The following is a 24557-nucleotide window of genomic DNA, read 5'->3' on the forward strand; positions in this document are numbered from 1 at the left end:
CAAAATGCCACGTTGTCTCGGAAACACAAAAAGAGTCCCACTTTTATGCTTTGAGGGTGAAAACACACTGCAAGGCGTCAGTCATTTTTGCCTGCCGGCATCCAGAGGGCCCCCCGGGAGCTCACGTGTGAACTTAAGATGAGTGAGATGGAGCCTGTGAGCCCCTAGCAGACGAGTTAGCACTTAGTAGGTCCTCAGTAAATACAGGTCCTCCCTTCTTGTCGAGGAGTTGCTGGAGGCGGCGGGCAGCGTGGCTTCTTCGGGGTGAGCATGTGCTAACAGCCCTCTGGAAAGAGGGCTGGGGGGCTCTGCGGCCCATGACCACTCCAGGAAGCACCGTTTTATGCAGATGGTGACAAAATGGAACAGCGACAGAAATAAACGCCCCAACTGGTACCAGGCCCCGAAGAAGAGATGTCTCCTAGTTATTTCCTAAAACACCCACCAAGGCCTCTGAGAGCCAACAAGTATCTGTGGACTTTAGTTGCAGCTCCCATCAACACTTACTGACCTGAGAGCTAAATATCGACCCAACTGAGACTAAGGTCAATGTTGCCCTCCCGGGAAAATAAATCTTAATATTAACTAAAACCTGCAGATGCTAGGCCTGGGATTTTTGACTCTAAACTGCTGGTCAGATAGAGTCCCACTCAAAGTCAGCTCTTTTCTTTATTGTCTATTGTTATGGGTATAAACTGGTTTCCAAATGGTCTTGTTGCTGGAAAATTTTGGTATGGAAAATTTTAGGTCTTTTCATCTCGTAAACGATCCACAGATAATTTGGTACTTACCAGCTCTTATTGGAGATACTTTCATAAAACAAAGATCCCCTCTGAAATGCATATAATTGCCCCAACTTACTTTCTGTGAAGATGAAGAATGTCCTATGTTGCGTCTGCATGAAGAGGAGCACACCAGCTCGAACGAACACACAAACAAAACTCAGCAACTAAAACTTGTGATTAAGACCAGAGTTATTTTTGAGGCCACCATTACCTTGATCCCCAAACCAGACAAAGACCCTATCAAAAAGGAGAATTACAGACCAATATCCTTAATGAACATGGATGCAAAAATTCTCACCAAAATACTAGCCAATAGGATCCAACAGTACATTAAAAGGATTATTCACCACGACCAAGTGGGGTTTATCCCTGGGCTGCAAGGTTGGTTCAACATCCACAAATCAATCAATGTGATACAATACATTAATCAAAGAAAGAACAAGAACCATATGATCCTCTCAATAAATGCAGAAAAAGCATTTGACAAAGTACAGCATCCTTTCTTGATCAAAACTCTTCAGAGTATACGGATAGAGGGTACGTACCTCAATATCATAAAAGCCATCTATGAAAAACCCACAGCGAATATCATTCTCAATGGGGAAAAACTGAGAGCTTTCCCCCTAAGGTCAGGAACGCGGCAGGGATGTCCACTATCACCACTGCTATTCCACATAGTATTAGAAGTCCTAGCCACCGCAATCAGACAACAAAAAGAAATCAAAGGCATCCAAATTGGCAAAGAAGAAGTCAAACTCTCACTCTTTGCAGATGATATGATACTTTATGTGGAAAACCCAAAAGACTCCACCCCAAAACTGCTAGAACTCATACAGGAATTCAGTCAAGTGGCAGGATATACAATCAATGCACAGAAATCAGTGGCATTCCTATACACCAACAACAAGACAGAAGAGAGAGAAATTAAGGAGTTGATCCCATTTACAATTGCACCCAAAACCATAAGATACCTAGGAATAAATCTAACCAAAGAGGCAAAGGATCTGTACTCAGGAAACTATAAAATACTCATGAAAGAAATTGAGGAAGACACAAAGAAATGGAAAAACGTTCCATGCTCATGGATTGGAAGGACAAATATTGTGAAGATGTCAATGCTACCTAGAGCAATCTACACTTTCAATGCAATCCCCATCAAAATACCATCAACTTTTTTTAAAGAAATGGAACAAATAATCTTTTTTTTTTTTTAAGATTTTATTTATTTATTTGAGAGAGAGAGAATGAGAGACAGAGAGCATGAGAGGGAGGAGGGTCAGAGGGAGAAGCAGACTCCCCGCTGAGCAGGGAGCCCGATGCGGGACTCGATCCCAGGACTCCAGGATCATGACCTGAGCCGAAGGCAGTCATTTAACCAACTGAGCCACCCAGGCGCCCCAGGAACAAATAATCTTAAAATTTGTATGGAACCAGAAAAGACCCCGAATAGCCAGAGGAATGTTGAAAAAGAAAAGCAAAGCTGGTGACATCACAATTCCGGACTTCCAGCTCTATTACAAAGCTGTCATCATCAAGACAGTATGGTACTGGCACAAAAACAGACACATAGATCAATGGAACAGAACAGAGAGCCCAGAAATGGACCCTCAACTGTATGGTCAACTAATCTTTGACAAAGCAGGAAAGAATGTCCAATGGAAAAAAGACAGTGTTGGGAAAATTGGACAGCCACATGCAGAAGAATGAAACTGGACCATTTCCTTACACCACACACAAAAATAGACTCCAAATGGTTGAAAGACCTAAATGTGAGACAGGAGTCCATCAAAATCCTAAAGGAGAACAGAGGCAGCAACCTCTTCGACCTCAGCCGCAGCAACTTCTTCCTAGAAACATCACCAAAGGCAAGGGAAGCAAGGGCAAAAATGAACTATTGGGACTTCATCAAGATAAAAAGCTTTTGCACAGCAAAAGAAACAGTCAACAAAACCAAAAGACAACCGACAGAATGGGAGAAGATATTTGCAAATGACATATCAGATAAAGGGCTAGTATCCAAAATCTATAAAGAACTTATCAAACTCAACACCCAAAGAACAAAGAATCCAATCAAAAAATGGGCAGAAGACATGAACAGACATTTTTCCAAAGAAGACATCCAAATGGCCCACAGACACATGAAAAAGTGCTCAAATTCGCTCGGCATCAGGGAAATCCAAATCAAAACCTCAATGAGATACCACCTCACACCAGTCAGAATGGCTAAAATTAACAAGTCAGGAAACGACAGATGTTGGCGGGGATGCGGAGAAAGGGGAACCCTCCTACACTGTCGGTGGGAATGCAAGCTGGTGCAACCACTCTGGAAAACAGTATAGAGGTTCCTCAAAAAGTTGAAAATAGAGCTACCATACAATCCAGCAATTGCACTACTGGGTATTTACCCCAAAGATACAAATGTAGGGATCCGAAGGGGTATGTGCACCCCGATGTTTATAGCAGCAATGTCCACAATAGCCAAACTGTGGAAAGAGCCAAGATGTCCATCGACAGATGAACGGAGAAAGAAGATGTGGTATATATATACAATGCAATATTATGCAGCCATCAAAAGGAATGAGATCTTGCCATTTGCAATGACATGGATGGAACTGGAGGGTGTTATGCTGAGCGAAATAAGTGAATCAGAGAAAGACATGTATCATATGACCTCACTGATACGAGGAATTTTTAATCTCAGGAAACAAACTGAGGGTTGCTGGAGTGGGGGCGGTGGGAGGGATGGGGTGGCTGGGTGATAAGACATTGGGGAGGGTATGTGCTATGGTGAGTGCTGTGAAGTGTGCAAGACTGTTGAATCACAGATCTGTACCTCTGAAACAAATAATGCAATTCATGTTAAGAAAAAAAAAGAAGAAGAAGATAGCAGGAGGGGAAGAATGAAGGGGGGGAAATCGGAGGGGGAGACAAACCATGAGAGACGATGGACTCTGAAACAAACTGAGGGTTCTAGAGGGGAGGGGGGGTGGGAGGATGGGTATCAAAGAAGGCATGTTCTGCATGGAGCACTGGGTGTTATGCACAAACAATGAATCATGGAACACTATATCAAAAACTAATGATGTAATGTATGGTGATTAACATAACAATAAAATTTTTTAAAAAAAGACCAGAGTTATTTTTGAAAATGCTGTTGACTCCCATCTGTTTATAGGTGGCCCCAAAGTGCTTATTGAAGCATTCTGTCCCCGAAGTGTGTACAACTGATTTTTGTTTAGTGGCTAAATGAGAGGTGGGCTTCCCCCGCCCCAGGCTGTGGACTAGAGAAAGTTGTCCATTTATGACCAGTGACACTGCAAAGGGGCTGTCCACCAGAGCAGAAGCACCATCTTCACGGGAAGTGGATTGCTACTCCTGTGAGTTGTAGGACCTCGCTTTTCTTAGACAGAGTGTGTGTCCTCCCATGCAAAACTGGACATCGGGAGGAGGGACCTTATTGTGAGAATTAACTATGACGACGTGCAAAAAGCACTTTTTTGGCTCTCTCTCTGGGATATATCCACGGAGCGTCAGTAAGTAGCTGTTTCTGTTATTACCAGGGCTAAAATTTTGGATTATAAGCAAAAACTCCTGAGCAACTAAGACAGAAAGTAAGGTGGGAAAATTTACAAGGCACATCCTTTCTTGAGGTTTTGATAAACATCAGAACAAGGAGGAAAGATCTGAAAAAGATACACACATACTCACACAGATGCGCAGTGATATGCACAGTTGAGGGAGTGAGAAAAGTTGATAGGTTTAGCCTTCGTGCCCCACTGAGTTTCCAAAAGCCCATTGAATGGCCAGAGATCTATTAAAATCAGCAAAGACTCTCCAGCGGCATTTGAGGACAAGACAGGGGTAGTGAACAGAGCAGAACTGGTGAGGAACTTTTGATGATCTGAACCAGAGGGAATCACATGGAATGAAAAGTCCATTGGAACCCACAATTCACTGCAGGCAAAAGAAGGCTCTCTTTGGAAACAGGTGAATCAGCCTCTCTGAAGGAACAGCCGGAAATATAGGTGCAAAGCAGCAAGGTCGGGGGTGAGGCCGAGCCAGGACAGTATGTCCGACCCATGCCCAGAGAGCCACCCGACCCAGGCTCCACTCTGAGGCAAGAATCCAAATGAGCATGTTTTGGATTCAGAAGCAGATTCAAGTGTGCATGACCTTGGGTTCCATCTTGCACCTCACTGACTTTGCATCTCACTATGCCCATCTGTAAAAGCAGAATGACAGAACCTACTCCACGGAGCTGGTGTGCAGTCATTAATGAATCTCCATCATGCTGGACCCTGCTCTGGGCACGGAGGACATCGCACGACCAGAGTAGACAAGCTCCCTGCCTTGATGGGCTGTGCACTCTGGTAGAAGGGAGAGGCAATTAATAGATAAATATAAAGTATGTCGGGGTGTCTGTCATGAGGAGCGCCGTCAGAGGGTGAGCAGTGTTTTATATAGGATTTCAGGATGGTTTCTCCATCAACATGATATCTGCATAGAGACCTTACGGGGTGAGTGACAAGCCGCAAGCATATCCTGGGGAGAACGTTCCAGGCAGAGTGAACAACTGGTGCAAACGCCCTTCCAGAACATGCCTGGAATGTTTAAGGACTAGCAAGGAGGCCAGGATGGCCAGAAGGAAACAAAGAAGGGAGACAGTGGCAAAAATGATGTCAAAGAGCTAATGGGGGCTGGATCATATACAGCTGAGCTTTCCAATATGGTAGCCACCAGTCAAATGTGGCTGTTAAGCACTGAAAATGTGGCTCTGAAATGAGATGTGCAGTAGGTGTAAAATATACACTGGATTTTGAAGGCTTTGGAGAATAAAAAGCATGTAAAATATTTCATGAATAATTTCTGCATAGATTATATGTTTAAATGATAATCTTTTTGCTATATTGGGTTAAATAAACCATATTATTAAAATTGGTTCCACCTGTTTCTTTTTCCTTCTTTAATGTGGATACTAAAAAATTTAAATGATGTATGTGGCTTGTATGATATAGGGTATTATAGGCCACAGTATGGAGTTTGGCATTTACCCTGGGCAATATGGGAAGTAAATAGAAATGAACATAAAGTATTCAGCTTATTTCTCAGAACAGAGTGGAAAAAGCTTATAAAACTAGAATTCCATTCCCGGGCAAATTGCTCAAATGTAAATGCAAAGAAAGACATTTGGGGAGAAGACATTAGATTCAAGAAAGAATAATAATAAAGTTAGTAAATGTTTAGTTCAAATAACTGTTTAGAATGTAGGGATGAAGTTTAATAAAACTGGCAAGGAATGATTATTGAAATACAAAACATAAAGTAAAATAAAAAAGAATCTGACAAACAGATAAAACTGGATACATTCCCAAATTCCCAATGGGTCAGAGAAAAACAGGCAAAAAAAAAGAAACAAGTGTTCCATTTCAGCCATCCTCCTAGATGTAAACTTTACGCTTTTTAACTTGCATTGCCATGATGCCAATGAGGTTAAATACTTTTCATGTGCTTACTATTGGTGTCTCTCCTTTTCTGAAGTGCATGTTGAAGACTTCTGCTTATTATACTTTTTTTGGAGAGTTGTCCTTTTATTTCCTATTGATTTGTAGGTGTTCAGACATTCTACATAAGAATCCTTTGTTAGATGCATGCATGTTGGATGTTCTTCCAAACTGTGGTTTGCCTTTGCATTCTTTCTTGGTGCCTTTAAATCACAATCAACAGTCTGAATTTTAAGATTTTTTATTTATTTATTTTTATTTTTAGAGAGATAGAGAGAGAGCAGGGGGCGGGGCAGAGGGAGAGGAAGAGAGAAAATCTCAAGCCAACTCCGCACTGAGTATGGAGTCCAAAGGGGGCTCGATCCCACAACCCTGAGATCACAGCCAGAGCTGAAATCAAGAGTTGGATGCTCAACCAACCCAATCACCCAGGCACCCCAACAATCAACATTCTAAATTTTAAGGTAATCCAAATTTTTCCATCTTTTCCTTTATGGTCGGTACTTAGTGAGTCTTGTTTTAAACAGTCTTTGCTTGAGCTGAAGTTAGGGAGATACGCAATCTTTAGGAAGCTTTATATTTACCTTTCCTATTTAAGTCTATGATTCTTCTCTAATTTTTGTCTATGGTATAAAGCAGGGGTAACGGATCATTGTTCTTCATATGGATATCCAACAGACCTATCACCCTATATTGAAAAGTAATCCCTCCCCTGACTTGCAATGTCACTTTTGTAATAAATCAAGTGACAATACATATATAGATCTGTTTGGAGCTCTTTATTCTGTTCCTTTGATCTATTTATCTATCTTTGTGCTCATATCATAGTTTGTTAATTATTGTGGCTTTAAGGTAAGTCTTGAGAATTGGTATATAAATTCTCCACTTTGTTCTTTTCCTTCAAGATCATTTCAGCCCTTCCCAGTACATCCACATTTTAGAATAGGGCTGCCAATATCTCTCCCTCTAAGTCTCTCTCTCTCTCCCTCCCTCTCTGCCTGTCTGTCTCTCTCTGTCTCTCTTTCTCTCACACACAAATATACAACTGCTAAGCAATGTTAGCGACAAAGTAAAGAATTAGAAACTTAAAATTTTTCATATCCATGCACCCATACTGATAGAAATTAGTGAATAAATAAATGAGAGAAGGTGTCCAGCTTTTCCTTACAGAAGAATTTCAAGTAGTAAAAATAGAAGGATTTTTTAAAAGATTTTTTTATTTATTCGAGACAGAGATACACAGAGAGAGAAAGAGAGCACAAGCAGGGAGAGAGGCAGAGGGAGAAGCAGACTCCCCACCAAGCCAGGAGCCCGACACGGGACTCGATCCCAGGACCCCAGGATCATGACCCAAGCCGAAGGCAGACGCTTAACCGACTGAGCCACCCAGGTGCCCCAGTAAAAATAGAAGGATTAAGGAAAATACAAAACCACCATCAGTACACCATAGCAATAACTGCTACAAGCAAAATCCATTGATGAACACTAAAATCATGGGCAAAAGTTCAAGGAAAAACAGGATATTTGCTTATACTTGACATATCTCCCCCAAAATATTTATTAATTACTGTAATTACTGTGTTGGTTAACAGATGTCCACAAATTCTTTAATATTCCTCCTTCAGAACAGGGAGCTTCTCTCCTCTCCCTGAGTGTGAACTGGACTTAGTGACTGGCTTTTTTTTTTTTTTTTAGATTTTATTTATTTGTCAGAGAGAGAGAGAGCACAAGCAGGGGGGGTGGCAGGCAGAGGGAGAGGGAGAAGCACGCTCCCCGCCGAGCAGGGAGCCCGATGTGGGACTTGATCCCAGGACCCTGAGATCATGACCTGAGCCGAAGGCAGACGCTTAACCGACTGAGCCACCCAGGCGTCCCTAGTGACTGGCTTCTAACAAACAGGTATGGAAAGGGGAAAATAGTAACTTTGTATGGAGGAAGCCCAGAAAACACCACCCTAACGAACCAAGCTATCATGATTAATGTCACTAATAAGACATATTGATATCATGCATCCCCAAAAACATGCCATGAGGAGGAAATATCACTTCTGTATTCTTGTCCAAAATCCAGAACCTCATCTCTACTCATCAGAAAATCTCAGAGAAAGCCAAATCAAGGGATAACTGGCTGCTTCTCTTCAGAAGTGTCAAGGCCACAAAAGAAAAAAAGATTAGGGAACGTCACAGACTGGAGGAGACTAAGGATGCACGACAACTAAGTGCAATGTGATATCTTGAACTGGATCCTGGAACAGGAGAAGAACATGGGTGGAGAAACTGCTGAAATCTGGCCGAAGTCTGGAGTGTGGTTAACGGCAATGTGCTGATGGTAATCTTACTTTTGACAAAGACACCAGGGCTATGTGAGATGCTCACCCTAGGAGAAGCTGGGTGAAGAGCAGACAGGAACTCGCCATGTCTTTACAACTCTTCTGTAAATCTACAGTTATTTCAAAATAAATAGCTATGACATATTTTCTGGAAGGTTCTTCAGCAGTCTCTTCAGAGTCATTATCAGGTAAATTTACATAAACAGGTCCATATTCTATTTATACCTTCTGGAGTGTGGCTTTTTTTTCCCCCTTCTTTTTGAAAAATAGCATTTCTAATGGAACATGGTTCTCCTTGGATTTTTTAAAAGCCACTGTGGGAACCAGATGTGGAGAAAAGATGGCTCAAAAGCTGACCCAAGAAGAGAGAATGCCTTCATTTGGGGACGGAAGCACCAAGAACTTGCAGCACATTTTGAGTCAGTCAAGGTACTCCTTGGACCTCACGTGTGTTTAAGGCTTGAGGGGACAACAACAACACAGAATAAGGTTACTCACCAGGGCGACTTTCCTTTGTGGTTTCAGCAGCTTCGGTTTATGGAATGTGGTAGCTATGGGAGCTGTGGAAGGATGTCAAGGGTTTAGCTTGCATTTCCTCCAGGACTTGTAACACCCACGTAGCATGAGCATCACAGACATACTCTGTGGAGACTCACGCACCCCTCCCTGCCCCCACAGAAGAAGTTCGGTTTCTGATCTAGGCATCACTGGGTGCCCCTCCATGGAGAGCAATCCTCCCCTAGTCTTTGGACATGTCATAATCTCCCAACAGCAAGGTCAATGAAACAACTCTGCATAAAACACTGCCAGCTACCAAGAGGTCAGGTGTGCAGGTGAGAACCAGGTATGTCTGGTAAAGCCTGAGGCCGGAAACTTCCCTGGGCTTCATCCTAACTACACAGTAACAGTTAAAGCAGTGACCCCGACCCTCAGAGCAGCCCTCAGAGGTCATCAGGGAGGCGGGTCTTATTGTCCCCATTTAACAGAGGAGAAAATTGAGGCTCTTTCCCCCAAATATCATGTAATGAGTACTTCAATGTTTTGGAACTTGAACTTGACCTTGAAAGTTAGGCAGCCTCACCTCCAAGCCAGACTCTACCACTTAGCTCTCTGAGGCTCACTCTCATCTTTTGTAAGGTAAGGTACTATCTACTCTGATTGAATGAGACGTTACGCAGGGTTCTCTGCCCCCTTCCCTCCCCAGACCGACAACTTGTCATGCCTCCCAGAATGCCCAGGCCTTCCAGCCCCTCTGTCTACCCAACATGTGTTCAGCCTGAGCACCAGTGGCTTTTAGCACAGGACCCCAAGGATCTCTAGGGGACAGTCCTAGTACTTCCAACTACATTTCAAACTCTTTGAGGTATGAACATCTCCAAAACTGACCACAGTTATTTTAGGAACTATCTGTAAATGGTCTCAGTTCTCCTAAGACATGAGCAGTTCTCCAGAAACATTCATCTTTCTCACCTATGTTGCTCTACATTACAACTGGAATCAAAGACTAACCCTCATTTTATCCCTAGAACAAATCCAAAATAAACTACATACCTGGTTTACATCCTTAGAAAAATCAGAGAGGCTTCATTCCCTTGAATGAACCAAGAAGATGTTGATACCCCTTTGTCCCACCCCACTATGTGTGAGAATGTTAATAGTTCAAGGTGAAGTACATTGTGGAATCAATCTGTGCACGTTGACCTCCCCCCTCCCATCTCCCCACTAATGCCATGCTGGGCCAGTGCACCACCCCCAGCCCCACCTCGGTGATGGGTCTCAGTTATGATCAGAATCTAGGTGGGGTTCTGCAAGCCATATCATCAGCAGATGTCACATCCTCCATCTGTCTACTCCCCCTGTCCCGATCCCACTGCAGACCCCAGACCCACTTCTAGATCAGCCGTGCTGGCTCCCACGTGGGTAACTGTAGGCTAGACTCCTACCTTTGGCAGGCACTGCAGGAGGAACGTCGGCCTTCTCCTTCCGCCTCTTGCCCTTCTTGGGTTGCAGTGGGGCCAAGCTGGTCACACTGGTCACGGTCTCCCCTGAGCTATACAAGAAGAGAGTCCTGGTAAAGGCAAAAGCAGGTTTGTTCCAGAAAAAGGGAAAGGAAGCCATAGTTTCTGTGGGCTTCCTGAGTACCTACGTAAGGTGAAGTTCTCTTACAGCTGGACTGGGATCACTCTATGTTGGTCTCCAGGGATGCTGGGAGGTCTAGTACTGACCTGTGGCTAAGATAAGGATGGTGAGGTGAGCTAGTTAGTGATGTATAATGTGCTGTTTAACGTTCAAAGATCCCTGGAGAGATCCAGGGCCAGCTTGTCTACACAGTTACAGATGCAGAGATTGATGGTTTATACAGGTTGCATCAGGAACACAGTCTGGCTCGGCCACATCACCAGTAGGGTATTAAGAAACGATTAGAAACTTCTGCTTGAGCTACCCTAAAACTAAGATTTGCACGTATTTTTGTGGTTCACAATCCACAAACAGAGCACCTCCTATGCAAGGGACAAAGGACTGTGGGAGCTGCACCCAGAATTCTCCAGGGTCCCCCATGATTGTTCACACTTTCTTTTCCTGCTGTAACTTTACCTTTAGTAGAGAGTAAGCGGCTTCCCCCTGAGGAGGGCTGTGGGTGTTTTCAGTTATCTGGCCCTGTGCAATCACTGTGCTCTCAGGTTCTTTGTATGTGTTACCCAGAATGATGGTACTGATAAGCCTTATATTGCAGGTAAGAAAACCAAGATGTAAAGGCGTTAAGTGACAAAAGTTACACACACAGACTGGCTTGATGGGAAACCTCGATGCTACATGTGGGCTGGAGTCCATGCACTTCCTTGAATGGCTATCACTCTTAACTCAAATGTGTCGTATTGGCTCCAGCAAAGGCCCCTTTCAGAATCTCTTGTCCTGAGACACATGTTCCAGCCAGGTAGGTGCAGTTACCAAGAGAGGTTATCTCCCTAATACATAAAGAATTTCTAGAAATCCGTAAGACTATGACCAACTGCCTAATAATCAAAATGAAGGAAGGCAGTAAGCAGTTATCACATGAGAGGAAAGGCTCTTACCTATGAAAACACGCTAAGGCTCCTTCACGAAAGGAAGCCAAATTAAAACACACTGCACTTCCTTTCTCCACACATCAGAATGACAATAATCACACTGGAAGCAAAGCACTCTTTTGCCAAGGATGTAGAGAATCGGGCACTCAGAAGTAGGGCTGGTATGAGTGTAAACCCTTCCCGAAGGAGAATAACTTGGCAATCAGAATAACCTGGCAATCAGAATAATTTGGCAATCAGAGCTATAGAGGCTTATACTCTGACCCAGCAATTTCACTTCCGGGAATTTATTCTGTGGATATCCTTGCACGTGTATGAAATGTACATGTAAGAATCGTCCTTATGGTGCTGTTGTTGATAGCAATGGATCAGAAAGAACCCAATTGTCCATCAGCAGGGGACTGGTTAAGGAAATGGTGGTGAGTCTACAAATACACATGTGGGGTTCTCTGTAGCTGCAAAGAGGAGTAAGAAGCTATTTATGTGCTGATGAGGAAAGATACATTGCTAAGTGGAAAAGCTGGGTGTTAGACAATGTATAAAATGTGCCCCTTTTTGTATTAAAATAGGGAAAAATAAAAATATATATTAGTGTTTGCATATACATGCATAAAGAAATTCTGGAAGCAGTCCAAAGAATTTTAAAATAGTGGTTCCTGAGGCACCTGGGTGGCTCAGTAGGTTAAGTGTCCAACTCTTGGCTTCAGCTGAGGTCATGATCTCAGGGTCATGATATGGAGTCCCACGTCCAGCTCTACACTCAGCACAGAGTCTGCTTGGGATTCTCTGCCTCTCCCTCTTCCCCTGCCCCTCCCCCCATTCGCCTGCTCGCTCACTCTCTCTCAAATAATAAATAAATAAATAAATTAATTAATTAATTTTAAAAATAAAATAAAATAGTGGTTCCTTAAAATGGGGGTGCTGAGGAACGAAGCAGATGGGAGACCAGGCAGGAAGAATTATCACTATATATATTTTTAGTCAATTATTTAACCTTTTTTTTTAAAGATTTTATTTATTTGACAGAAAGAGAGGGAGAGCACAAGCAGGGGGAGCAGGAGATGGAGAAGCAGGCTCTTGCTGAGCAGGGAGCCCAACGTGGGACTAGATCCCAGGATGCTGGGATCATGATCTGAGCCAAAGGCAGACCCTTAATCGACTGAGCCACCCAGGCACCCCAATTATTTAATTTTTTAATTTTAATTTTTAAACCATGTGATTGTATAATCATTAAAAAAAATAATCATTGCAAAACAGTAAATTAAACACAAATAAGTATCTGCATACACTTAAGAGAAGGTAGGCTATTCTAACAGAGTTCTAGGGTTTTGTTTTGTTTTGTTTAAGATTTTATTTATTTATTTGACAGAAAGAGACAGTGAGAGAGAGAACACAAGCAGGGGGAATGGGAGAGGGAGAAGCAGGCTTCCTGCGGAGCAGGGAGCCCGACACGGGGCTCCATCCCAGGACCCTGGGATCATGACCTAAGCCCAAGGCAGATGCTTAACGACTGAGCCACCCAGGTGGCCCTAGAGTCCTAGGGTTTTTAAAATTAACAAAGACTGACTCACGCATTGTGGGAAAAACTCCAAGAATACATATCGTGCTGAGAGTCCCCAAAGATGGCTTATTTTTACTGGGAACTGAAACTCCAACTGGCCATAAGTTGAGAGTACAGGGTCAATTGTGTAAACTCACAAATAGCCCAAAGGAATGTGCGTTTACAAAACGCTGACCACTAAGAAGAAACAAGGGATCAAAAACTCTCAGAATTGTTTAAATACACAACTGCAGGTACAGCTTCATCTCATAGCTTTAAACTCTTTAAGTGTTTATTTTTTTCTTTCCATTATAAATTAATGCACATTCATGTTTTCAAATGGTAATTACAGGCATGGAGAAAAAGGAAAATAAATAAGTCTAGCCTAACCAAAACACAGCCTATTTAAATATTTCCAGTCTTTTTCCTCTTCCTTGCTTAATTTTTTTAATGGACTTCATTTTTTTTTTTTTAGAGAAGTTTTAGGTTCACAGCAAAATGGAGCAAAAGGTACAGAGATTTTTCATATGCCCCCCCACCCCCCCCCACCATATGTGCAACCTCTCCCATCATCAACGTCCCCCGCCATGGTGGGATGTTTGTTATAACTGATGAACCTACATCAAGACATCATTAGCACCCAAAGTCCATAATTTACATTAGGGCTCCCTTTGGGTGAGTTCCATGGGTTTGGACAAATACATAATGTATCCACCGTGTAGTATCAGACCGAATAGCTGAACTGCCCCCAAAACCTCTGTGCTCCACCCATTCATCCCTCCTGCCCCCCAACCCTTGGCAACCACAAATCTATTTACTGTCTCCATAGTTTTGCCTTCTCGGCAATCTTACATAGGTGCAATCATACACTAGGTAGCAGCTTCTTTCACTTAGTATTTAAAGTTTCCTCCAAGGGGAGACGAACCATGAGAGACTATGGACTCTGAGAAACAAACTGAGGGTTCTAGAGTGGAGGGGGGTGGGGGGATGGGTTAGCCTGGTGATGGGTATTGAGGAGGGCACGTTCTGCATGGAGCACTGGGTGTTATGCACAAACAATGAATCATGGAACACTACATCAAAAACTAATGATGTAATGTATGGTGATTAACATAATAAAAAAAAAAAGAAAAAGAAAAAAAAATAAAGTTTCCTCCAAGTTTCATGGCTTGATAGCTCATGTCTTATTAGCCCTGAATGATACTCCACTGTCTGGATGTACCACAGCTTTTTTATCCATTCCTGTACTGTAGAATATGTTGGCTGCTTCCAAGCTTGGGCCATTATGAATAACACTGCCAGCAGTGTTTATCCATGTCCAAGCTTTCGTGGAGACATTAAGTTTCAATCCTTCCTTGATTTTTATACATTGTATTTTTTTTTGTCATAACATATTTATACTTTCGTGCCCTTCTTTTTACCTAATCTCTCTTTTCCATATTGTTACATCCTCATACTATTCCGGTAAGAAGCTATGCCACGGTCTTCTCAGCCAATCCCTGACATCTAAGTAATATTGATACCTGAGTAATATTGCCATAAATGTATTTGTGCATCATAGTTTCCCACTCTTGGACTTTTGTTTTAGGTGAGAGTCTTAGAGCTGGGATTACTAGTTCATGGGGGAGGACCATTTTAAAGGGTGTCTAATCCCCACTGTCCAAATGATCTCCAACAAGTTAGTACTACCTCACAGCCACTGTGGACGAGGGTATCTCTGTCTTCAGCCTAAATTCAACACCAGGTTTATCAGCTTAAAAAAATTACTCGCTTAATGAATAAAACTGTAATCTCCCTTTTACTTGCATTTCTCTGACTGCCAGTGAGAATGAGCATTTCCAGCATGTGTCTAATCGTGTTTCCCCTTTTACGAATGATGTATGGACATCTGCTATCATGTATTAGGGTCCTGAGTTTTTCCTACAGGTTTGCATGCACCTTTCACATTGGTCTGACATATTTATTGCAAACATTTCCCCCAATTCCCTTTGAGTTGTGGTTTCTTGTTAAATGCACAGTGACTTGTTTCTTTTGCTAAAATCATTCAGTGTTTTCTTTTTGTCTGTTGCCTCTGAGCTTGGATCGTCCTCCCCAGCTGCACCTCACACCCTGCAGAATCAAAGATTTCCCCTTCCTCTTCTCTTTTCTTGGACTTAGTTCTTTAGCTCTTTAATATAAAATGAAAGTTTTGGGACATCATTTGTATAAATGCGTGCTTTCAGGCCCAGGGCGTTCAGTAAGCTGAAAAAGATCTGCTTTGTCATCACCGTTTTCCTTCAGAACAGCAAAGCTGCACTAAACTAAATTTAGCTCTAATTCATACTTCAACAATGAGAATTCATATACAATGAGTCACCCCCCCCACGACATGACAGATGATTTTGCTCACAGAATACTAGGTCTCCCACTGAGCCAGCAAGACCGGCAGAAATTTTTGACAAAGAAACTCCACATTATGATTCACTTACCAGAAAGTTATTCTATATCTGAGATTGGAACAGGACTGTGTTTTGTCTCTGACACAAGGGAGCGAGCATTGCTGGAGCCAGTCAAACCCAAAAAGATAGAGAACAGGCCGGAAACTCCGTCTAAATGAGAGAGCTATGTGGTTTCCCTGTGGAAAACAGGGCTGTCTTTCTGGCTCCAGGCAGGGCCGCGTGGCTGGCATGCGTGTGTGACAGGTATAAGGTTCTGGCCCGGCTACCCCCATGGGCGTCTCCCTCCCACAAGTGCTGGGCACCTCTGCTCTGCGCCACATGTGGTCGCATCTAGTGGATGGGCACTGGACAAGGGGATTGGGTCTGCACTAAAGCAGGTTCCACTCTGATTAGAGGGGTGACCCTGGGCAAGTCACTCGCTTCCTGGGCCTCATCCCCCAATCTGTAAAATGGGAAGACGTACACTTGCCATTTATCACACAGGGTTATAATGAGAGTGAGATGGGCTAGCGGAGCCTAAATTGGACGAGGTGCACGAAGTGGCTCAGTAGCGCTAACCCAACTCTCTGGTGTGTGGGTGCAGCGGGGGAGGTTTCATGCTGTGCCTCGGGGAGAACAATGCTGCCCCTTGGGTATCTCCTGACACCATGTCGTGGCCCTGAGGGGAGGGCTGCAAGTTACAACTTAAAGTTCGACCAGAAAATCTTTCCGCCCGAGATGGCACAGCATGCCCCCCTACTGCCCCAGAGACAGTGGTGTCGTCTAGGAAGCAGCAGAACATACAGCCGGTGGGTAAGGAGGAGGAAGAGGCTGCACCCCGAGGAACGGAGAGCTATGCCAGGACACCAGATGAAGCAGGCAACCTGGATCTTGCTAGGTATTGAGCACATTGTGAGCAACTGTATTTTGCCGGACTTAAATTAATAAGAGCTCCATCTGCCCCTAGCCTGTGCAAGGCACTGTGAGAAGTGTGTGATATCCAGTCTTGGACCCTCCCAGATGGGGAAAATGAAGCCTCAGAGAAGTTCAGGCAGGAGATGTGGGATCTGATCCAGGTTGGCCTGTCTCCTTGGCCCTGAAGCAAGGACTCTGGGTCCAGCCCAGACAACAGAGAATAAGAAAACTAGGACAGGAAGAGGGTAGATCATGCCAGATACATAATGGCTGCTCTGGGCATTTAGCTCCCTAAAGAGAAGGTACTGAAAGGCAAGATCAGCATTCCACTGCATGTAAGTCTGTACTAAATCTGGGACTGTTACAGCTGCTAAAGCCCTGCCTGGGCCGGGGGAAGAGGGGCCAACCTGAGTGCTGGGCACTTGGAGGCAGGAGCTGGGGCTGGTGGCCCAAGATTGGGCAGAGGAGGAGGGGAGCATGTTCTCGTACCTGGAACTATCTGGAATAAGAGATGTCAGCTGTCAAAATGGAGGTGGGAGGGGGTAGGCTGGCCATGTGGAAATTTGGCGCCTCTACTCTATAGCTAAGAGTGTTCGGGAGTAGAAAAAAAAACAAACAATAAAACAGCACAAATAGAACTGATACCCCCCCCAAGAACACAATTATAACTAAGACTCATAGACCCAGCCACATCTTGCCTCCATAACTAAATATGAGATCAAAGCGCCCTCATATGGAAGCACAGTGCCTGTGGCATAGAAGTCCTCATCCAACCATCCGTGACCGTCCTAATGCCCCGCCTCTCCCTGGGATAATACGAGAGGGGGGGCTAACCACTCATGCCGAGGAGCTTTAGTACATCCAACCCTCACCCCCCACATGCCAAGTATTTCCTTTGGTCCAGGGCAATCTTCGTGCCTCAACACAGGAACTACGAATCAAAATCCTTCCTTGAGGTCTCTTTAATCTCGTTTCCATCTAATGAGCCGGCACCCTCGTCCCTGGGCACACAGCTGTCTGTCCCATGCCGCAAAGCAGAGGGATTTGTTGCAGTTTGAACTGGGATGGCCAGAGATGCCAAGTGTTGTTTGTCAGTCAAACGAACCCAGCCCGGAAAGCCCCTGGGGAATGGCGCTGGTCGTGGTCCTGCCGACACCCCCCTCCCCGGGGCTGCTTCTTGGAGTCATCTCCTCCCGAGCCCTTCTTGCTCCGTGCCATCTTCGAAAAAATCATTGCTTTAGTTGCCTATTGCATCTGCAGAAATGTCCCCGTGCTTCCTTTCCTCCGGCCCCCATGGCTCAGTTTTGACACAGACGATGCCCGATTGGGTCCCCAGAGGACCAGGAGCTCCTTGCCAACCAGCTCTGAGCTCCCTTCTCCAAGATTTCCTGCAGTACACTCAGCACCCCGTAACCCTGTGTCCTGCAACGTCAAGTGTGCAGTCTTGAAGGAGGAACACTGGTCTCAACAACGATGGTGGCAACTCACCGTCATTACCAGTTACAGTCAATTATATCTCAAAAAGCTGTGGGGAGAAGTGCGATTACAGCCCCCCAGCCCCAGGCTGGCTGTCACTGAGAAAGGCCCATGACTCATGCAATGGGGCAAACTTCCTGACATCTCGCTCTAGGCTTCCGGACGTGCTCTGTGGGCCTCCCCTGCCACTGGACTACTCGAGGCCAATGGAGACCACATGCCAGAGCTGCTTAGAAGTTGGAGAACTCCCCTCTCAAGATGGATGAAGGGTCCCACTCCCGTGACTCCCTTGACATGCCAAGATCATAGAACCGTGTCTGGTATGCAGTGAGCATGTAAGAGGTCTCACCTACTATTATCTTACCAGTATTATTCTCATCATTACTCTGGAATCTCCTCTCAGAGTCCTTGAATAGGGAGCCAGACATGACAGAGTTCTCTTCAACTCGAGCCCAACTGGTGCCCCTACCCGAGCCCAGCAGACCCTCGGTGGTCACGGTGCATTACTTTCTGCTGCTTCCATCCTACCACGTCTTTGTGTGCACATTCCAAGCAACATCAGAGGAAAGCTGCTCCTTTGTGAGAGAGCTGCCAAGGCGTCTCCCTGGCCACAGCCTCCATGGCCTTTTACCATAAATGCTTCACACAACCCGAGAGGTTCTGCGGGGGCCTCTTTGTTAAAGCTCTTCCTCGCCACTCCCTGCCAGCTTTGTGAAGACTGAGCAGATGCTTTGCCAGGCCACTGGTTTTGTCTGTGAATTTAAAATCTCTGAATACAGCCTGGGAAGATCAGGAGGCACTTAATTAATGTATATTGGTTCCATGCAGTGTTCTCGTCTTGGGTTGAAAGAATAATGGCAGAGAGAGGTCACTGGGGGTATGTGCCCCTCATCTATCGCCTGTATCCCTAGGGCTGAGGGTATGTGTTTGGGTGGGATTGACCCCAGCCATCCTCTGGCCACCGTGCTCGGTTCAGGCTGGTCCCCTAACACTAAGGTGCGATTGGGTTTGCTGTCAGGAAGGGAGACAACTCCTTCATTAGGCCAGAAGGGAATGCACCTGCTACCACCTTTCTCTTCCCAAGGGGAGCCAGCCTGGCCTGAGGACATGCCAGCCCTTAAGGCAGCACTGCCCAGAGACAGGCTGGGAATGGAGGCCACCACTCTAATGACACTGTGTCTCCTAGACAGAGCTTCCCTGAGGCCCACCCACCGCAGCATCCCTAGTTACATGAGCCAGCCAAGTCCCTTCCGGGGTAATAGCAACTGCACTAGCTCTTCTGTCACCTGGAATCAAAAGGTTCTTAAACAGTCCAGAGGGCTAGCTATTTATCTAAGAGTTGGCAGTTTTATTCCTGTTCTTAGTCTGGGGAGACTAATTTGTGCCTTGTAGGGTTTTATGAGGATTCGGAATAAATCCCATAAAGTGTTCAGAAGTGGAGGTGTGGGGGCACACGGTGAGTAATTATGAGGAATTAGCCCACAGCCACTGATAGCTCATTCAATCCTCAAAGCCACCCTGAGTGATAGGGACAGAGGCAAGCTTGTACCCATTTTGTGGAGGGTGAAAAATTCCCAGAGAAGCCAAGTGGCCCAAGGTCACCAAGCTGCCAGGTGGCATGGCTCCAGCTGACACCAAATCCAGGTGGAATGTTCCTTATGTTACTCGAGGAATAACAACCAGGCTCCCTCTCACAGGCCGGCTCTCCTCATGCCTGCCTCTGCCTGAGGGCTACAGAAGGGCACTGAGCCTGAGAGCTGAGGCAGGAGAAGGGGTGAGGATGAGAGGCACAGCAAGGATGTCAGAGACGCAGGACGGGGGCCAGGAGACATAACGCCCGCATCTGCTATCCCTGCACTCGCCACCTTCCATGTTCGGGTGAACGTGGCCAGAGGGGATGGCGTTTAGCATGTATGTGGGCTAAAACCAACCCAACGACAGCAAGGGTTGGAAGCATTCACAAATGATGCCTGTGACCAGAGCACATTGACCTTTCAAAGTCAAGGGGATGGAGGGCAGCTGCAGCCATGGCCAGCATCTGTGGCCATACCCTTCCGACTTCTCCTCCCACTGCCCTGACTTTCTGTAGCATCTCCTCCTTGGTCATCTGTGCAACTGACAGCACTGAAGCACTCACAAGCAAGCCTGAGCTTCCCAGGCTGGCATCCCTCACGGCTCCATCTCTGCCCAGCAAAGACCTCACCACCATCCACACTCTTTGTGCAACAGTTTTCATCTGTAGAATGGGACAATCACAGCACCCACTCATGGGACTGTGGTGAGGAATGAAGATGGTGTGTGGCAATGCTTAGCCCCGTGCCCATCCCCTGGCCTCTGGCCCTGCCACCCCCTAAGGCTCTTCTCCCTGATGCTCTGCCCTGAATCTCCAGGGCACCTCACTCCTGTGGACCAAGTGCCACCAGACCCCCAGCCTCCCACCTGCTGTACCCCTCTCTCCCCACTTCTGTGTGCTGCGCTCCCCCAACCCTCTTCTGGAACACTCTTACCCCTTCTTCAATATTTGGCCCAAATTTCATCTCCAGGAAGCTTTCCCTACCACCCACCGGCCCGGAAGGTGGGGTTAGCAGCACCCCCTCTGGGTGCCCGCATCAGCTGTGTGGGTACCACATGGGTGCTGCCATGGTTTTGCTTCTCTAGTTCTTCCATTTGACGTCAACCTCAAGGGCGTGGGCTGTGTGTTATTTCATCCTTGCCCTACAGGCCTTACAAGAATTCCTACATAGATGAATCACTCGTAAGTATGACTGAATAATAACAGAACCACTTGCATAGAGCTCACCATTGGAAGCACTTTATACAGACTAACTCATTCAATCCTCCCAACACCACTGCGTGCTAGGGCTACCTTTGTCCCCGTTTCCTCAGAGAGGTCGAACAGCTAACCAAAGGCATACATCAATCAGTGTCAGAGTCCAGATTTGACCCGAGGCAGGCTGGCCCCAGAATCTTCAAACACCCCAGCAGATTACCTTTCACAGAAGAAACAAATTCTGTAATACCACCACTCTGCAATATTATGAAAATGAAGCAAGTTAGAGCTGATATGTTTACATTCTCTCTGAAATCATCTCTGCCTTCACGCTAAGATCCTGAACAAATCAGTTATTAATTAAATCCCATACTTCAACTGGAGGGGTATGTTTAAAAAAAAAAAATCTCTGATGGTTCAGAAAAAACTAGAAAATGCTTTAAACCAAGCTCACAAACCACAGTAACCCTGGGCCTATAATTTATCCAACATATAAGTAGTCTGTGCCCCTGCGCCAGAAAACATGAAGAAAGCTTGGATCACTTCGGTCTTGTAAATGCTGTTGTCGGCACAGGGAACATACTGCCCACTTCAATTTCTCCCATTTGCAAATACTTTATTATCTCAAACCCGTAATAAGAAGTCAAGCAACAGGTCAAGAAATCTACTGATTAGGAATTGCCTTTTTGGTACCCATGTCCATCTTCTTGGCAACCTTCTTGAACTTGACCTACAAGAAAGAAGGTATCTGGATCCATGGAAGAGGTGTCATGGTGTGGGGACACACCACATCTCTATGCAACTGGTGGCATTTCATTTGAAATTTGACTTTCTGGGACCTTTAGGAGCAGCTTCATGCTTACCCATTGAGCTGCTTTCAGGGAGCTGTCTTCCCTGGGGAAGGCACATTTAAAATCTTGCAGAACCTTGAGAGGCTCCCTCTGGCCCAGCCTTCTGCTCCAGAAGAGCACTTAGCCATGGGAAAGGAACAGCCTCTCCCAGCCCCAAAGTCAGTGCCACCCCTCCCAGGAGATGGCAACTTCCGATGTCGGGAACGACACACATTCAAGATGAGACTCGTTTTCCTTCTGTATGAACTTCTCGCAACAAGTCATTGAAACCCCTAGGGTCTCCAGGTTCTGCCCCAGTCACTCGGCAGGCCTTCTCTTGGTGACCGCAGCCTCAACACCAGCATGGCCTCGTCCTGAGGGACCCTTCCCTGCCTGAGGGTTTCTGTTCCTGGCATCCTGCCCTGGCCCTGAGCTCTCTGCCCATTCTCCCTAACGAGAAGAACATTGATGCTGATAATAGCTGGAGACTCTACGGGCCCAGCCACCCACTGCCAGAGCACAGATGGAGCTGGGATCTGAGAGCCCCCTGGCATGACGGGGACAGGAGGCAGAGCACAGAGCTGGCCAGAACCAGCTGGAAGGCAAGGACTGACCAGTTCACTAGCGAGGCACTGTGGCAGGGAATCTGGGCTGCATGAAATCAAATTGGCCTGAGGCTCTGATCAGGAAGATGAATACAAGTCAGCAGGGTTCCTCTGCATGGTCCTGGGGGGCAGTGGAGTAAAGGCGAGCTTTCCAGAGGTTGATCTGTGGGCTGGTCCAACAAGAGACATGCCCATGGAGACAGCTTGACTCGGGCACTCAAACAGACTCGCTAAGAGCACCAGCTGGAAGAGGGGCAGCATCTGAGTGGGCCTCTGTGGTCATCCCTGATATCTAGGAGGTAGCCCAGGCCTGGGGAAGACCAAACTCTCCTGCCCACAGTCTGGGGAACACCCTAATTGTACTTCCAGCCTTAGCACCAGCTCAGAATAGGGGCAACTCGAGGGTAAGACTTAGGAGGGCAGGCAGGAACCCAAAGGCCTGGCACTGCTTGCTAACAATGAAAAGCCAGACAGGAGCCCACAAAGCAAGCAAATCCTCAGAAGCCCTGGCAGGCTGGCCCCTCACAGCCTCTGAGCTCCCCAGCCATAACCCACCCCCACCCCCATCTGAAATGCCAGTCCTGTGGAGCACATGCTTTTAAAAAGAAACAAGCACCTTTATGGAGAGATAATTCAGTCACCATAAAATTCATTGATCTTAAGTATACAATTCAATAATTTCTGGTAGATTTATAAAATGGCGCAACCATCACTGCAATCTATTTTTGGAACATTTCTATTACCCCTCAAAGTTCCCTCTTGCGCATTTATAGTTAATTCCTTCTCCCACCTCAGCCCTAAGCAATTATTTTCTGGTCCTATGAATTTACCTTTTCTGGACATTCCAAATAGATGGTATCATACCATATGTAATTTTTTGCATCTGGTTTAGTTCATTTAGCATAATGTTTCTGAGGTTCATCCATGTGCAGAATGTATGAATGTATCAGCAGTTTGTTCCTTTTTATTAGCAAACTGTATCTTATTGAGTGGACTTCTAAATGGTGTTTATCCACTCACCAGTTGTTGGCTATATTTAGATTGTTTCCAGCTTCTGGTTATTATGAAGAAAGAAGCTGTGAACAACAGTATGTATGTCTTTGCGTGGACATATGTTTTCATTTCTCTTGGGCAGATTTTCTGGGTCATATGGTAAGTTTATGTTTAATGTTTTAAGATACTACCAAATTGATTTCCAAAGCAGCTACACCCGTTTAAATCCCCACCTGCAACAAACAGGGTTCCAGTTTCTCCACATCCTCACCAACACTTGACACTGTCTTTTTATCACCATTGCAGCAGGTGTATAGTAGCATCATACTGTGGTTTTATTTGCACTTCTTAATGACTAATGAACATATTTTCATGAACTTGTTAGCCATTTGTATATCTTCTTTAGGGACCTATCTATTCAAATCTTTTTTGTCCAGTTTTAATTGTGTTATTTGTCATCTTATTATTGAGTTGTAAGAGTTCTTTATGTATTTTATCCCAGCGTTATTTGTTGAAAAGATCATTCTTTCTCAAATTTTAAAATAATTTTTGAAGGCCTGGTATTATTTTTTCCTTATTTCTTGATATATTTCACCAGTAAAGTAATGTGGGCCTGGGCCCATTTCAGTTGGAAAGATTTTAGCTAGCAATTCAATTTCTCGACTTATTACAGGTTTATTCACTTTATAGCTTTGTTTTTAAATCCATTTTGGTGATTTGTGTCTTTCTAGGAATTTTTCCATTTTATCTATGTTGTCTAATTTGTTAGAATCAATGTGTTCATAATATTTTCCTATAATCCTTTTAACTTTTGTTTAGTCTGTAGTGATTCCCCCTTTTTTTTTTTTCTTTTAAGTAGGCTGCACACCCAGCACAGAGCCCAACGCAGGGCTTGAACTCATGACCCTGAGATCAAGACCTGAGCTGAGCTCAAGAGCCAAATGCTTAATCGACTGAGCCACCCCAGTGCCCCAGTGATTTCTTTTTTGCTTCCTGATTTGGTAATTGGCTTTTTCTTTTTTATTTTCATGTATAGTCTAACTTAAGATCTGTCAATTCTATTGATCTTTTTAAAGAACCAACTGGTTTTATTGATTTTTCTCTGTGCATGTGCGTGTGTGTTTTCCATGTCATTGATTTCTGTTCTAATCTTTATTATATCCTTTCTTCTGCTTACTGTGGATTTCACTTACTCTTCTTTTTCTAGTTACTTATGGTGAAAGCTTAGGTTATTGATTTGAGGTCTTTCTTCTTGTCTAATATAGGGCATTTAAAGCCATAATTTTTTCTTTAAGCACTGCTTTAGCAGCATCTTATAAGTTTTGATG

The 24557-nt window shown here is 44.9% G+C and overlaps 1 protein-coding gene across 3 annotated transcripts in view; it reads right to left on the minus strand.

Moving 5' to 3' along the window:
- The window catches only part of VSTM4 (V-set and transmembrane domain containing 4), a 102811-nt gene that overhangs the window by 26094 nt on the left and 52160 nt on the right, over positions 1–24557 (minus strand). For 2 of the 3 annotated variants that reach the window (XM_045878282.3, XM_064594941.1), the window contains exons 6-7: positions 10559–10683; positions 9114–9175 (exon numbers count right to left, since the gene is read on the minus strand). In XM_045878282.3, the coding sequence (XP_045734238.1) occupies positions 9114–9175; positions 10559–10683 (187 nt within the window). The remainder of the gene's footprint in view (positions 1–9113; positions 9176–10558; positions 10684–24557) is intronic. The other variant, XM_045878284.3, reaches the window with a different exon arrangement.

This window comes from Mirounga angustirostris, unplaced genomic scaffold, assembly GCF_029215605.1.
Source record: "Mirounga angustirostris isolate CCGP_5_RB_7025 unplaced genomic scaffold, mMirAng1.0.hap1 SCAF_6, whole genome shotgun sequence".
Lineage (NCBI taxonomy): Eukaryota > Metazoa > Chordata > Mammalia > Carnivora > Phocidae > Mirounga > Mirounga angustirostris.